At 43.9% G+C, this 17,147-nt stretch overlaps 1 protein-coding gene across 2 annotated transcripts in view; it reads left to right on the forward strand.

The window, feature by feature from the left end:
* The first annotated feature begins 351 nt into the window (after positions 1–351).
* LOC115093999 (connector enhancer of kinase suppressor of ras 2-like) overlaps positions 352–17,147 on the forward strand; it is a 99,577-nt gene continuing 82,781 nt past the window's right edge. For both annotated transcript variants that reach the window (XM_029606569.1, XM_029606571.1), the window contains exon 1: positions 352–417. In XM_029606569.1, coding sequence (XP_029462429.1) covers positions 410–417 — 8 coding nt within the window. In that variant the 5' untranslated portion in view covers positions 352–409. The remainder of the gene's footprint in view (positions 418–17,147) is intronic.

The raw sequence follows: 17,147 nt of genomic DNA on the forward strand, positions 1-17,147 counted from the left end.
AATGTATGTGCAGTGCCTATAATATATAGCATATGACAGGGGTGGCCAACTCCAGTCATCAAGAGCCACTAACAAGTCTGGTTTTCAGGATATCCATAATGAATATGCATGAGACAGATTTGTATGCTAATATGTTCCATGCATATTCATTGTGAATATTCTGAAAAACAGACCCATTTGTGCCTCTTAAGGACTGGAATTGGCCATCCCTGGCTTATACAGTGGTAGAATCCACGTCCTCATGCAACCCTGTCACTGTATCTAGTTGATATTTGAAGCCTGTGGTGAGACTGTCAGTTATGTTACTCATCAAAACTACATTTTCTTTTGGTTTATTTCTTACAGTGCTTTCAAAGCATGCCACCCAAAAATTAAGAGCTTCTTCTTTGCAACTGACTGCCTTGAAGAAATGAATAGGTAAGTTTTTCTTTGTATTGCATTGCTACAATTGATATTCACTATGGACCTGATTTTAAAAAGCATTTACATGCTTAAAATTGGGTTTTGCTCTTGTAAATGCACTTTACCCATGTAAGTGCGCTTTTGAAAACTGCTACAATATATGCCATTGACTTGTCTGCGCATAAACTGCTTTTTAAAATTGCTTGCGCAAGTAACTCCTTTTAAAATGACCTCCTATGTGAGTAAAAGATGCCTTATTCCAACTGAACATCCAACGAATATTATTCTTTTACATTATAATGTATTTACATTTTTGAACTGTTAAAAGCACTTCTGCATATAGCTGCTTCGCATTCAACATGCTGGGTACTAAATGTAATCAGCTTGGGTGTCTTTGCTGGAAACCACCACTAATATAAAATCTAAGCATGTTCATAAACATCTGGAGGTTGTTGTTCATACCATTTGCCCTGAAAGTTTGAAGCTGCTTCTGAAGAATCCATCCATGGTGGTGGGGATAGCATGCCTCTTCAACATTTCACCCTTTTTAGTGGTTATTCAGTTGCTGATCAGCAGTTCTCTACTTTATTTGCCAGATTACTTTGCAGCTAGGGAGTAATTTTATAACAGTTTGCAAGGGCTTCCCAAACTGTGGGTCGGGACCGCAAATGGGGTCACAAAACTTTCAGCTGGGGGTCACAAGTGCCTCAAAAGACAGTGCTCTTCAGATGCTGCCAGCAGCACTACTAGTGGAAGTCAGCATGGGGCCTGTAAGCCAGCAAACACTCAAAGGTCCAGCTGTGGTCTCGCCCTTGCATGAGTGTATGCAGTCTTAGGAAGCCTGCACAAAAATGGATTAGGGATGCTGTAGGGCCTGTGACCTTGCACTGGCTCAAAGAATCTGTCCTGACATTCATTACTAATTCTGCTGCCACTTGCAAATCAGGCTTTGGACCAGTCATGAGAGGAAGGGTGGGCTGAGTGTGCAAAGGCCAGTGAAGATGTCACTGCTTCTCTCCCACTCACCACTGAATCTACCCAAGAGAATGTTGCCCTACTTTTCATTCGCTTTAGACCTGGGGCCCAATGGAAAATGTTGCTGCTGACCCTGGCCAAAGCGATGTTTGGAGAAGGAGCTGTTAGAAAGGAGGGATCAGATGCAAGAAAGGTTTAAGGGTTGGATCAGTGGGAGAGGGATTGGCTGTGGAAGGTGAGGGGAGGAATGACAGAAGATACTGAGAGAAGCAAGAGAGGTCTTGTGGGTGAGAGGGTATCAATTGAGGGGGATGAGAACAAGGAGGGGCAAAGGAATGGGGTGAGAGGGAGGGAATGACAGAGGAACAATTGGGGGTTATACAAATGACTTGGAGGTGAGAAGTTCAGCTAGGAGGATGTGAAAAGGGCTGGAGAGGGTGAGAGAGACAGAAGATGGGCTGGGAAGGTGAGAAGAGCTGGAAGATGTAAGAGGGAATTAGCTGGAGTGGCGGAAGTTGTGAGAGGATGTCCTCTGGAGGTGAATGGAGGTTAAGAGAAAGCATTGACTGGGGATAGAGATTGTTGCAAATGAACCACACCCCTGCTCCTCTGGTTTGGTCATCCTCTGGAGTCACGTGAAATTTCAAGTGGTAAAATAGGGTCACATTGGCTAAACGTTTGGGAAGCCCTGGCCTAAGGGTAGAAATCCCATGTGTATTGGCTAAGAGTATAGTGATAGGAGTATACTACCGTCACCTGGACAAAATGGTCAGACAGATGATGAAATGCTAAGAGAAATCAGGGAAGCAAACCAATTTGGCAGTGCAATAATAATGGGAGATTTCAATTACCCCAATATTGACTGGGTAAATGTAACATCAGGACTTGCTAGAGACATAAAGTTCCTGGATGTAATAAATGATTGCTTCATGGAGCAATTGGTTCAGGAACCAACAAGAAAGGGAGCTATTTTAGATTTAATTCTTAGTGGAATGCAGGATTTGGTGCGAGAAGTAACGGTGGTGGGGCCTCTTGGCAACAGTGATCATAACATGATCAAATTTAAACTAATAACTGGAAGGGGGACAATAAGTAAATCTGCAGCTGTAACACTAAACTTTCAAAAGGGAAACTTTGATAAAATGAGGAAAATAGTTAGAAAAAAACTGAAAGGTGCAACTGCAAAGGTTAAAAGTGTTCAACAGGCTTGGGCATTGTTTAAAAATACAATCCTAGAGGCGCGGTCCATATGTATTCCACGCATTAAGAAAGGTGGAAGGAAAGCAAAACGATTACTGTCATGGTTAAAAGGTGAGGTAAAAGAGGCTATTTTAGCCAAAAAAAATCCTTCAAAAATTGGAAGAAGGATCCATCTGAAGAAAATAGGATAAAACATAAGCATTGTCAAGCTAAGTGTAAAACATTGATAAGACAGGCGAAGAGAGAATTTGAAATGAAGTTGGCCATAGAGGCAAAAACTCATAATAAAAACTTTTTAAAATATATCCAAAGCAAGAAACCTGTGAGGAAGTCGGTTGGACCATTAGATGACCGAGGAGCTAAAGGGGCTCTTAGGGAAGATAAGGCCATTGCAGAAATACTAAATTAATTATTTGCTTCCGTGTTTACTAATGAGGATGTTGGGGAGATACCAGTTCCGGAGATGGTTTTCAGGGGTGATGAGTCAAGGAACTAAATGAAATCACTGTGAACCTGGAAGATGTAGTAGGCCAGATTGACAAACTAAAGAATAGCAAATCACCTGGACCAGATGGTATGCATCCTCGGGTACTGAAGGAACTAAAAAATGAAATTTCTGATCTATTAGTTAAAATTTGTAACCTATCATTAAAATCATCCATTGTACCTGAAGACTGGAGGGTGGCCAATGTAACCCCAATATTTAAAAAAGGCTCCAGGGGCGATTCGGGTAACTATAGACCAGTGAGCCTAACTTCAGTACCGGGAAAAATAGTGGAAACTATTCTCAAGATCAAAATCGTAGAGCATATAGAAAGACATGATTTAATGGAACACAGTCAACACGGATTTACCCAAGGGAAGTCTTGCCTAACAAATCTGCTTCATTTTTTTGAAGGGGTTAATAAACATGTGGATAAAGGTGAACCGGTAGATGTGTAGTGTATTTGGATTTTCAGGAGCCGTTTGACAAAGTCCCTCATGAGAGGCTTCTACGAAAACTAAAAAGTCATGGGATAGGAGGCGATGTCCTTTCGTGGATTACAAACTGGTTAAAAGACAGGAAACAGAGAGAAAGATTAATTGGTCAATTTTCTCAGTGGAAAAGGGTAAACAGTGGAGTGCCGGCGGTTTTCTATATATATATATATATATATATATATATATATGATCTGGAAAGGAATACGACGAGTGAGGTTATCAAATTTGCGGATGATACAAAATTATTCAGAGTAGTTAAATCACAAGCAGACTGTGATACAGGTGGATCTTGCAAGACTGGAAGACTGGGCATCCAAATGGCAGATGAAATTTAACGTGGACAAGTGCAAGGTGTTGCATATAGGGAAAAATAACCCTTGCTGTAGTTACACGATGTTAGGTTCCATTTTAGGAGCTACCACCCAGGAAAAAGATCTAGGCATCATAGTGGATAATACTTTAAAATCGTCGGCTCAGTGTGCTGCAGCAGTCAAAAAAGCAAACAGAATGTTAGGAATTATTAGGAAGGGAATGGTTAATAAAACGGAAAATGTCATAATGCCCTATATTGCTCCATGGTGAGACCTCACCTTGAATACTGTGTACAATTCTGGTCGCCGCATCTCAAAAAAGATATAATTGCGATGGAGAAGGTACAGAAAAGGGCAACCAAAATGATAAAGGGGATGGAACAGCTCCCCTATGAGGAAAGGCTGAAGAGATTAGGGCTGTTCAGCTTGGAGAAGAGAAGGCTGAGGGGGGATATGATAGAGGTCTTTAAGATCATGAGAGGTCTTGAATGAGTAGATGTGACTCGGTTATTTACACTTTCGAATAATAGAAGGACTAGGGGCATTCCATGAAGTTAGCAAATAGCACATTTAAGACTAATCGGAGAAAATTCTTTTTCAGTCAACGCACAATAAAGCTCTGGAATTTGTTGCCAGAAGATGTGGTTAGTGCAGTTAGTGTAGCTGGGTTCAAAAAAGGTTTGGATAAGTTCTTGGAGGAGAAGTCCATTAACGGCTATTAATCAAGTTTACTTAGGGAATAGCCACTGCTATTAATTGCATCAGTAGCATGGGATCTTCTTTGTGTTTGGATAATTGCCAGGTTCTTGTGGCCTGGTTTGTCCTCTGTTGGAAACAGGATGCTGGGCTTGATGGACCCTTGGTCTGACCCAGCATGGCAATTTCTTATGTTCTTAATAAGACAGGCGATGAAATCGGCACTAGTTTTCTGCGCATATTTTTTGTAGTGCGCGGGGCAATGGCAGGCACCTCCACGGGATGTAATAAGGAGGTGGTAGGCAAATGAGATACATGCAGAAAATCTGCGCAAAACAATATCCACGCAGATATGTGCTCTAAAATGCGCGCTGAAGGCCCTATGTAATAAACCTCACATAAACCCACATTATGTGGTGACCCGTGATTGATTCTTAGTTGAAAGCCTTTAAGACAGTAGTTAATGGTCCCGGAATGGGATGGAAAGTGGGTATACCAATGTCTAACCCCTTCATGACCTGTCACCGATCACGTGGGAGCTATAATTTATTTATTTATTTATTTACCTACCGGCTTTTCTATACCGACATTAAAATACACATCATATCTGTTTACATTTTAACAAAATGATGGAAAGTACAATAAACAGGGGAGGGGGAAACAGGACAACCGATAAATAGGATATAGGAAGCAAGGAAGAAGCAAACTTAACAGAATGAAACCAATAAAGAGCGATAAAATAAAATGGAAACGAGAATTTACAAAATGCAACAGTATTACATAGTTACATGATTCAGCAGGTTACTTTGGAACAATGAGGATAACATCGAAGGTCATGGGGAAGGGGCAGGAGTCAGCGAGAATTAATCCAGGAAAGCCTCATGGAAAAGCCATGTCTTTAGCATTTTTTGGAATTTGAAAGGGCATGGCTCCAGGCGGATATTGAGAGGTAGAGTATTCCAGTGAGTGGGGCCAGCAATCAACAAGGCTCGATCTCTTGTGGCTGTAAGTCGGGCTTTCTTAAGTGGGGGGGACTTGTAATGTGCATTTGCGGTTCATTCTAGTAGGGCGGGAGGATTGTGTAAGTTTCAATGGTTCACTTAGCCATGAGGAATTATATTTGTGGATGGCTTTGTGTATGATGGTAAGGATTTTAAAAAGTATACGGTATGAGATGGGGAGCCAATGTAGGTCCTTGAGGATAGGGGTTATGTGATCTGATTTGCGGGCATTGCTAATTATCCTTGCTGTTGCGTTTTGTAATATCTGTAGAGGTCTGATGGTGGAGAGAGGGAGGCCAAGGTAAAGGGAATTGCAGTAATCAAGCTTAGAAGATAAAGTGGCTTGGATGACAGTTTTGAGATCGTGTGTGAGGAGTAGAGGCTTGAGCTTTTTTATAACCATGAGTTTATAAAAACCTCCTTTTATGACAGAGGTAATATGGATTTTCAGGTTCAGATGTGCGTCAGCTAGGACGCCAAGGTTTCGTACAGGAGGTTGAGAAGTGAGAGTGGCGATCATAGGGTCATTGGAAAGAGAGAGCTTGAAGGTCTGTTGGTTATGGATGAGGAGGAGCTCAGTTTTAGCGGCGTTGAGGGCAAGCTGAAGGGAGGTCAGAAAAGTGTTGATAGAGGAGAGGCATTTTACCCAGAAATTTAAGGTAGCAGTTAGTGAGTCCTGGATAGGGATGATGATTTGGACATCATCTGCGTATATGTAGAATTTAAGGCCGAGATTTGATAGATGGTGACAGAGGGGGAGGAGGTAAATGTTAAAAAGAGTAGAGGAGAGGGAAGAACCTTCGGGCACACCTTGCAAGAGGGTGAAGTAGGAGGATTCAGAGGTGCCTAGTTTTACAGAAAAACGTCTGTTAGAAAGGTAGGATCTAAACCATAGTAGGGCAGTGTCAGCGATGCCAATGTCGGCAAGGCATGAGATGAGTAGATCATGGCTTATCGTATCAAACGCCACGGAGATGTCTAGGAAAGCAATGAGGAAGTTATGGCCTTGGTCAAGGCCAGTGAGGAGAAAGTCGGTGAGTGAGAGAAGGAGGGTTTCGGTACTTAAGTACTTGCGAAAACCAAACTGTGAAGAGTGAAGTATGTCGTTGTCATCTAGGTAATCCATGACTTGGATGTTTACAACCTTCTCCATAATTTTAGAAATGAGTGGGAGATTGGAAATGGGACGGTAGTTAGCTGGGTTTTTAGGGTCCAGAGAAGGCTTCTTGAGAAGGGGTTTGACGATTGCGTTCTTGAGGGGATCGGGAACTGAGCCAGAGGAAAGGGAGCAGTTAATAATCACTGCTAGAGGAGGAGCAATGATGTTAGGGATGGAGAGTAGAGTTTTCGTGGGTATAGTTTCGGATGGGTGGGATGCAGGCTTGGATTTCCTAAGGATTGTCTCGATTGCCTTAGAGGATGTGAGTTCTATGGTATTGAATGAGTTTTTCAAGGGGGAGGGAGGGGGATGTGTTTGGGCTGGAGGGAGCAGGATGGAGTGGTAGTTGCAGGGGGGAGAGTGAGGAGAAAGTTGGCTATTTTGTTGTGGAAGAAGTAAGTGAGTTCTTCACATTTCGAACTTGCTTCTTCATCAGTGATGATGGGAGTGAGGGGAGTGGTGAGGGCTGCGACGTAGGAAAAGAGGACTTTGGGGTTGAACGTGTATTGATGGATCTTAACAGCGTAGTAGTCACGTTTGGTGTTTTGAATGGCATGGCGGTAAGTGTGTAGGTAGGATTTGTAGGCAGCAGAGCGCTGTGGATTTGGGTCTTTGCGCCATGCTCTTTCTTTAAGTCTAAGGTTGTGTTTCATTTGATGCAGCTCCTTGGTGTACCAGGGTTTGTTATTGGAGGGGGAGGTGCGTTGCTTGCGTGTGATGAGGGGGCATAAGTTGTTGGCTATATCATGGGTGAGGCTGACCCATGAATTGAGTGCAGTATCTGGGGTGGAGCAATCAAGTTTGTTTAGTGATTCGGAGAAGGCTGTGGTAAGCTCCTCGGTTGTGCAAGTTTTATGGTCGGAAAAGGATGTGTTGAGTACGGTTGCAGGTGTTAGTAGCATTAGCAGTGATGTGAGTCTCGATGAGTGCATGATCAGACCACGGGACAGGGGTGCAGGTGGGGGTGAAGTGATCAGGATACAGGAATTGGTAAAAATGAGGTCAAGGGTGTGCCCTCCCTTGTGTGTAGGGGCTGAAATGATTTGGGTGAAGCCTAGGGCATGAAGGGCAGTAATGAAGGTTTCACAGGATGGTGAGGGGGGTATAGAATCAACGTGGAGATTGAAATCACCCAATAGAATGGCAGGTTTTTCGTTGTTTATGTTATTGGAAAAGAGTTCTATGAGTGGTGAGGGATTATGTTCCAGGAGGCCAGGGGGAGGATAGATGAGGCAGATTTGTAGGTCGGGGGATTTGAATAGGCCGACTTTGAACTTGGGAGGGGGGCTGATAGTTATAGGCGTGAGTTTAAGGAGAATGCCACCTCCCTTTTTTTCGGTCTAGGTATGGAAAAAATGTCATAGGAACAAGAAGGGAGTTGGTTCAATAGGACTGTGTCAGTATCCTTGAACCAAGTTTCAGTGACTGCACAGATTTCAGGTTTGTGGTCATGAATAAGGTCATCAAGGATGTGAGTTTTTTGGATAGGGAGTGAGCATTAAAAAGTATGAGGGATAGAGTGGTGAGGCCACGGAATTGTGTTAATGGGGAGATAAGGATGGGGAGGAGGGATTTATGCTGGGTTTGAGGGTTCGCAAAGCGCAAGGGTGGTGATCTGAGCAAAGGGTAGTGGATGCGGGGGATGGGGAAAGAGTTGGGGGAAGTGTAGGAAAGGGGAGACATAGTGGGGGAGGTGAAATGGAAAGGATAGGGTAGAAATGAGGCAGAGAAGGGGAACAAAGCATAGGGAGGAAAGTGGCAGAGGGAGGGGGATAGGGTGAAGGAAGGTGAGTAGAAGTTCACAGGTAGAAATAGTAAGAGGTAGTATCTAACAGCATAGGGTTCAGCTGGTGATCAATATGGAACAATGCAAAAGAGCTATATACAATGTAGACTAGTTTCAGTATTGAGCAATCAGGGGTTACGGGGGAATTAGTACCACTTAATATTCAGCAGCTAGTATTCAGCAGGTGATAGATATGGAACAATGCAAGATACAATAGAGAGCTATATTCAACAATGCAAAATTCAATACAGAAATATATTCAGTGTATAGCTTTTCAATGCTGAGCATTCAGATGGTAACGGAAGAAGGCTGGGAAGCAAACATATGCAGAGAAGAAACTCGCATAGAGGGGCAAGGTAACACAGAGTATCGCAGGGATGAACGGTAACGAGACTGCTATGGCACGAGAGGGATTTCGGCAAGAGTATTGTGGATCAGGGGAAGGTGGTACAAGGAGAGGCAGATTGGGGTATGAGAGAGGCAAAACAAGGAGGGGGGAAGGGGTAGGGTAGCGGGGGATAGGGGAGCACAAAGGGGCGCACTAAGGGGCAGGCCCCTTAGGTTGTGCTCCTTTGAGCACGCGACGCCCGGCACGCAGCGCCCGGAGTGAGTTGAAATTTAAAAGACTCACTCGGCGCCTCCTCTGATGTCAGGTGGGGGCGGTCCTCAAGGTCCTTGGCGCACCGGTAGGCCTCAGGGGCTGGGGCCTTGCCTGATCTGGTCACGTCATGGTCTGTCGCGGCCTCCTCCTGTGTCGGGGGGTGGAATTGGGCCTCCAAGCAGGGACCCGATGGATCACAGGTGAGTCGGGCTTTGGGGGGGGCTGGGGCCTTTCTCCTCCGGTCGCGGTTGGTCGCGGCCTCCTCCAGTCTTGGGTGCATCGGGAGGGTGGAGTCGGGCCTCCGAGAATGGACCCCGATGGGTCTCGGCAGCAGGGTCTGGCCGGCTGCAATCCTTCCCAGCAGAGAGGAAGGTGCCTGGCGTGAGCTGAAATTTAAAAGACTCACTCGGCGCCTCCTCTGACGTGAGGTGGGGGCGGTCATCAGGTCCTCGGCGTGCTGGATGCCAGTGAGTGGGGGAATTGCAGCAGAGATGTGGAAGGGGCTACGAAAGCATTCAGCATTTCTCACCTGTGCCTGTTCCCTCTCCAGCTCTGTTTTGGCTTCTGCCGCTTAATTTTACGATTTCCAGACAGGTGCTTACACTTAACTCCTGCCCTGACCCACTTAAAAAACCCTCACTAACACCAGCAGGGCTTCTCCTCATTGCCCATGAATAGTTACTTGCTTCCTTTGTATGGCATTAGCATGGTCTCATGCTAAACCAGCCACGGCTTTTTGAATGGGTTTGTGTATGCGTTTTTCCGCGCTTATCATGTTATTAGATACATGTGTAAAATTAACACGGAAAAACCAGCGTAATACATGCACACAAACTCACAGTAGGTCTACCACAGCTTATTACATTGGCCCCTAAATTAGGTGGAAGAAACATGTGTAAGTTATACCAATTTTCAAAACAGACTTTAGTGCATAAGTCTGCTTTGAAAATTACCCCACTAAATTTACCCACACACAACTACACCTGCTATTATCTTATATTAAATTTTGTGGAATTTTTATGCACCTACTTTTAAAATCCAAATGTATGGGGTAGATTTTCAAAGGGATACGCGCGTACCCCTTTGAATTAATTTAATTGTTATTAGTTCTTAATTTAGTTCTTAATTTGTTCTTAATTGATTTATTATGTACACCTGATTTCGTTCTCATATTGACTGTAAAGCTTGTTGCTGATTTACTGTTTATTGTGAACCGAGGTGATGTTATTAACGTGCTGCGGTATATAAAAAATTACAAAATAAACAAATAAAAATAAATACGCGCATACCCCCCGAAAACCTACCCCAAACCCCCCCTGCGCACGCCGAGCCTATTTTGCATAGGCTCGGCGGTGCGCGCAAGCCCCGAGATGCGCATAAGTCCCGGGGCTTGCATGGAGAGGCGTGCCGGGGGCGTGTCAGGGGGCGTGGCGGCCGTGATGCGGCGTTTCGGGGGCTTGGTGCGGGCGACGCAACGTTTCGGGGGCGGCGCCGTGGGCATGGTTTCAGCCCGGTGGCGTTCCGGGGGCGTGGCCGCGCCCTCCGGAACAGCCCCCGGGTCGGGTGATGGCGCGCCAGCAGCCCGCTGGCACGCGCAGATATACATCTGCCTCTGGCAGGCGTAAATCCGGCGATAAAGGTAGGGGGGGTTTAGATAGGGCCGGGGGGGTGGGTTAGGGAGGGGAAGGGAGGGGAGGGCGAAAGAAAGTTCCCTCCGAGGCCGCTCCGATTTCGGAGCGGCCTCGGAGGGAACGGAGGCAGGCTGTGCAGCTCGGCGCACGCAGGCTGCCCAAAATTGGTATCCTTGCGCGCGCCAATCCCGAATTTTAATGGATACACGCGTATCTATTGAAATCGCGCGAACAAAAGTACATGTTCGCGCTAAATTATAAAATCTACCCCTATGCATTTAAGTCCAGATCCCTCGCCAACTCCACCTCCGGAAAGGCTTCCACTCAGTGCGGATACAGAATATGCATATGAAATTTTATCCAAATATTGGATAGGCAATTTCTTTAAAATCCATTTCCATGGGTAAAGCACTGTTTTACACGTGGAAATGTCTGTGTGCTATTTGTCTTTCCTAATGTCCACTAAGAACCACTGTAGTAGCATTCTTTTACAAAAAAAACTAAGGCCAATAGCATAATATATACTTATTTTTAAAGAGAAACGGTATTCAGAAAGTCCCGTGGGAAGTGTAAGTTCTAACCTGTGTCATTACCACATCTCCCCATTATGCACACAAAAAGGCAAATTTTAAAAGCCTGCCAAAGTCGGGAGATATGCGCACAAGTTGGGCCAGTGCATGCCAAGTGGATTTTATAAGTTGCCCATGTACTCACATATCTCCTGCTACACGCACAAGTCAAAAGTTTTGAAAAAAGGGTGGGGCATGGGCGTGGTCTGGGCAGGGGAACGAGCATGTTGGGAAAGACCAAGAGATATGCGTGTAAATACTTACATGCACAGGCGTGTGTCGGGGTCCCCTGCCATGCAACTTTACTACTGATATGGATGGCATGTAAGTAATTAAATAAGAACACCTAGGCTAGTCAGTGGGGTTTTAAGAGTCAGGGCTAACAGGGGGGAAAGGAGACTATTAAACTAGGGGGGTTGGGAAGTCCTTTCCCTTAACTTGGCGAACTGGGAATGAACTGGGAAAACTGGTAATTGCATCAGCGTGCATCTACTAAAATTTCCCCATTTACACAGTAGAAGCGGCATTTGTGCGCAGATGAACGTGCCCACTTAAAACTGCATGCACATATGCCTATTTTATACCATATGTGCATATATATGCGTATGTTATACAATGGATGCATCTCTGGATGTGAGCCAGCAACGCAAGTATATATGCGCCCACGCGGCTGTTTCAAAATTACCATCAAAGTTTTTTGGTTTTATTACTGCCACCTCATGATAGTTTTCTGAAACATACGATTCATTTATTTTGATATTATATTATGATGACTCTTGAGGTAGCATTTGAAATGCTAAAGACCTATTTCACTAAGGCTTTTCTCCTATTCTGTGTCTATAGAATAAAAAGCAGGGACGCTAACTTTTAAACATCTATGTGCCCCAGAATGCCCCTGATCTGCCCCAAGCTTCCCCTTTTTTACACGAGCAAAGTAATTCATGCACCGGTATTTGCGCGCTTACGTGCAAGGTTTATATAATAGTAGTAGTGTGAACAAGTGCTATTTGCACGCGCATCTGCTAATTTGTGCATGCACATCTCTGTTAAAATTCACCTTTTAATGATCAGCAGGCAACATAAAGGTAGGTGTATAGCTATCAAGTCTTATCCATGGAATTCATGCATAGAAAAAGTGGGCTGTGTTTACAGATGCCCCTGTAGTGATAGTCTAGCCTGAAGTTCCAACCGTTGCTTTCTGCTTTTGTGACCCTATAATTAGGCATCACAAAGTGTCGCCAGCTTCAACTGCTGTCCAGGTGTCCTTGGAATTCCTCCAGGTCAGGCTCAGTAAGACATTTAAAGTTCACATAGCCGGAAAGGCTAAGATAGCAGAAGATTCTGGGTCAGTTGCCATCTCCATGTTGGTCTCAAGCTCAGGCACACATATCAAATATCATGAGCGAGGATCACAATCCTAAATTCCACCCCTGAACATGGTAATAACCAGAGAGTGGAGTTTATTTTATTTATTTATTTATTTATTTAACAACTTTTAATATACCGACGTTCGTATGGCACATCACGCCGGTTTACAAGTAACTCAATTAAAGGAGGAAATTACAATGAACAGGGGGCAGGGGATGGGAGCAGGCCAGAAAAAAAGGAGGGGGGTAAGGGAGACAGGAGAAGAGAGAGAAAGATAGGTAGCGTGAAAGAGAGTAAGGAACAACCGTCAAAAATAAGAAATAGGAGGAACTTATTTACAGAAGGGACTATTTACAGCAGTTACAACTAGCAATAGATTAATTACATCGGATACAATGAGCAATTTTGTAAGTTTTATGAATTTATGTAAATTTTATGAATTTATGTAAATTTTATGAAGTCATGATGGGAGATCAGATAATTAAGATCCCAGAAAATGGGGAAGAGATGGAAAACCCCTGATATAAACAAGGGACCAAACACATAACTTTAGAGTTTATCCTTATGAAAACAGTGTCAGAGTCAATAAAATGACAATAGGTGTGTTTCTAGCATTCATACTCACTTGGTTTGATTCTGAATCCCTCTGGCTGTCAATCTACGGCATGTCTCTCTTGGTGCATTATAGACAGAGCTTGCTTTGCAACATTAATGTAAGCATGCTGTTTTGTCAGCTCTAAATGGGGAAATATTGTATTCTTAGAAATAAAGAAGTTAATGAATCCATCTCTCACTGGTCTTGGCCATTCTATGGTTTGTAAATTAATAAAAGCTTCCTTCTACAATTATTAAAAGAGGCATGGCAAATTTTAGATGCTTAATGCATCTTGAAAAACCTTGCAAGTAATCAAACCTTTAGTTATCAATTTAGATGTATTATTTTTATTAAGAGAACTTGCTGTAAGATTCAGCTGCACAGTACAATTTGAAAAGATCTCCCCCTTTAATTTTAATTAGAAAAAGCAGCAGGATAGTAATAATTTAAATGTTATCCTACTGATTTAAAACACATATGGTAAAAGGTGTCAGAGAACATATTTCTTACAATTGATTACTTTTGCCAGTTAACATTTGATAAGAAAGAAGTCCCAGAGGCCGCCATTCTGTGAAAACTGGAGGTTTGCAAAAGACTATATTTATGCAAGAATAAATCTTCAAAGGGCAAAGCCTCCACATCATCCCAGATCTCATTTTTGCAGCATGAAGAAATATCCTGCAGGCTCACCATCTCATGTTCTCTCAGCAAGAATTGAAACTAAAAATAGAAACACGGCTACCAAGATCTTTTTTTCTTCTTTTCACATTGTTTGAAATAGATCTTAATCATTATTAATTTTTGGCCTGGCAGTTTCCTTCCACTCCTTTATAATTGTAGCTCAGTCAGAGCCAGGGCTGGGATCTGGCATCATGGCCCTTCATTCACAAATACCTCTGTTTCATATCCTTCACATCCCTACCCTCCCTAACTTCAAACTTATGTGTGACCTGGCTTTTCCTGTCACCAATAATTTCTCCAGTTTTCCATCATGCGCAGTAGGAGGGGATTTTTGGTTTCAGTGAATCCTCCCCTAGCTTTAACCCCACCTTTCTGAGGAAGTCTTCTCTGGGGTATAAAATCTCCTGAAGGTATACTCAGTGATTTAGTGGGAAGGTGACTAGAGAATGGGAAGGAGTTGGAGTTTCTGGATGGTCCTTGTCTCATCCCTGGTGGTTTTATGATTTAAAGGAAGATTAAGGAGTGAGACTGCTTTTGAAAAGATTCTTTGGAGAGAATTGATCAGTCTAGAGGAAAAAAATGTCCGTCCGTCGTCGTCACCCCCCCACCCCCCGAGATCTTGAAGGGCTACGTCAAAAATCTTTTGGCTCAAGCAATTAGCAACAGAGAGGGTGAGGAGAATTGTTGACTCTTAAAAATGGTCTAAAGGGACTTGAAGATTTTTGAGAGTTTTGCTTACAAGTTGACATTTTTTTTAAATTATTGGACTTTAAGGATTTTGAGCTTGGGATATTTTCTCATCTTTTGACCAGTGTATGCTGGAATTATACTCCATTTACCCTATCTCTCAGGGGGAAGGGTTCCTTAACATGGATGGTGGTGCAGAAGGGAGAAGAACAGTAAGGAGACACAGAATAGATAAAGAAATCATGAATTTTCTTACTTTGAATTTTCTGATGCTGTTTATAATTTTTACAGTTTTGGCCTGGATACTCATCTTTAAGTTAAAGTAAACTATTTGTTTTCAACACCAGTTGGACTCTCTTTAGTTTATTTTTCTGCCTTGCCTTTGCTGAATGGATGGTGAGTGGGCTGACTACTACTGGATATCTTTGTTAATAGTCTCCTCTTTGGTCTTATTCTGAGTTCTTCTACACCTGGTGAGCATCATTCAGCTGGAGTGTGGACCGCTGGATCTGTACCAGACTGTCCGTGCCAGGAGCCCAGGAAGTTAGCTTACCCCCCACCATTCTTAAACTCTGGCAAACCATAGCACCCCTGGATGACTCATACTGCTCAAACGGGAAACTGGCCTCATAAGTACTCTGGTCATTGCAGCGATGGTTCTAGACCAGGAGCCAGGTACCAGGGCTCCTTTTGGAATCCTGCAATTGTGAGACCTGATTTCAGTCACTAGGTGTCACCCTTAAGCAGGGTCGGTGCAAGGGATTGGGCCTGTCACATGGTAGGGGCTAAAGGCCACTGGCGCCATTTTGGTTAGTGGCAGCCGAGGCTCCAGGAGTGGCAGATCATTCCCAGGCCATCCGCTGGACCACTAGGGGGGGGCGTTGGGAGGGTGGCACTGAGGGGGGGGAGGCAGGGTGAAACGGGGACTGGCAGAATTTTGAAAGGGCACTTTTTGCCCTTTCAAAATTTTGCTGCCTGCCACGGCGCCCCCTAAGTCTTAGCGCCCTAGGCACAGGCCTAGCTTGCCTAGTGGTTCCTCCGGCCCTGCTTTTAAGTGAGGACCTTGATTTCCTCCCCCCCAGGGCCTGTGAAATGTTTCCTCTGCAGCATTCCCAGCCCCAGCAGAACTGGAGAATAGAAAACCCAACTCAGAGATGAAACCGGAGATCTTCAACATGACAGTGAATAGCCGTTGCCACCTCAGCCACCAGGCCAACCAGCTCAGTAGCTCTCACATTTAGGGAACATACAGTTGTGATTATAAGTTTACATACCCCTGGCAGAATTTGTAAGATGTGTAGCATTTTAAGAAAACATGAGTGATCAGACAAAACGCATCTGTTATTTTTAATGTGTTTCAAATTAAACTATTATGCATCACTGAATAGCACAATCATTAAACAAACCATAGCAATAAAGGAAATAATAAAATGGTCCTGTTCAAAAGTTTGCATACCCTTGAATGTTTCGGCTGATAATATATACTCAAGTTGACCCACACAGGTTGAGATGGCAATGAAGGGTAGTCACTTTGATTTTCCAGAATCTGGAAGAGAGACCAACTTTGGGGCCAATGTAATACAGTGCGCTCAGCCAAGTGCATTGTATAACCGCACTCCGACGTGGGTTAAATAGGCACTAATCCACCCCCTAATGCAACAGGAGATTAGCGCCTATTTAACCCACGTCGGACGCGGAGTGAATGTAATAGCGCTCATCACATGCAAATGCATGTGAATGAGCCTATTACTCATTCACTCTTCATGCAAAAAAATAAATGTGCGTCTCAGACGTATATTTATCGCTCAGCTATTAATGCCTGCCTGGAGCAGGCGTTAATAGCTGAGCACAGGTAAAAGAAGTACAGAAAAGCAGAAAAAACTGTTTTTCTGTACTTCTTTTTTTTAAGTAAAAAATAAAAAAAAAAATAACTCGGCAGACCGCCGAGTTATGAAGACAGACGCCGGTAAACTTGGCATTGGTTTTCATAACCGGCCATCTGTTTTATAAACTGTTCAGCAACCCACTGTTCATAAAATACTAGGATAAATCTCCACGCATCCACTTACACACTAAGAGCCAGTAATGAGAACTGGTTTGAAAGTTAATCCTCATTAAATAAAATATAAGAGCTTTTCCAATAGAACATTCTCCTCCAGCAAAGGGGCCGATGCAATATAAAGCACGGAAAGCAGGCACTGAAAAGTCAGTGCCCGCTTTCCTAACTTGTGCATGGCGCCTGCAAGGGGGGGTGCCGTGTAATACTCAAATTAGGGGGTTGCGCTAGCAAGGAGGCGCTAGGGTCGCGACCCCGCTACGGCTGCCAGTTATGAAGACCGACGCTGGTAGACTCAGCGTCGGTTTTCATAACCGACCGTCTGCCAGTAATGAAAATGGCCGCCAATCGGCAGATGGCCGGTTATGAAAACCAACGCTGAGTCTACCAGCGTCGGTCTTCATAACTGGCAGCTGCGACCCACTAATTTGAGTATTGCATGGCGCCC

This window comes from Rhinatrema bivittatum, chromosome 6 (genome assembly GCF_901001135.1).
Source record: "Rhinatrema bivittatum chromosome 6, aRhiBiv1.1, whole genome shotgun sequence".
In the NCBI taxonomy this organism is placed as follows: domain Eukaryota; kingdom Metazoa; phylum Chordata; class Amphibia; order Gymnophiona; family Rhinatrematidae; genus Rhinatrema; species Rhinatrema bivittatum.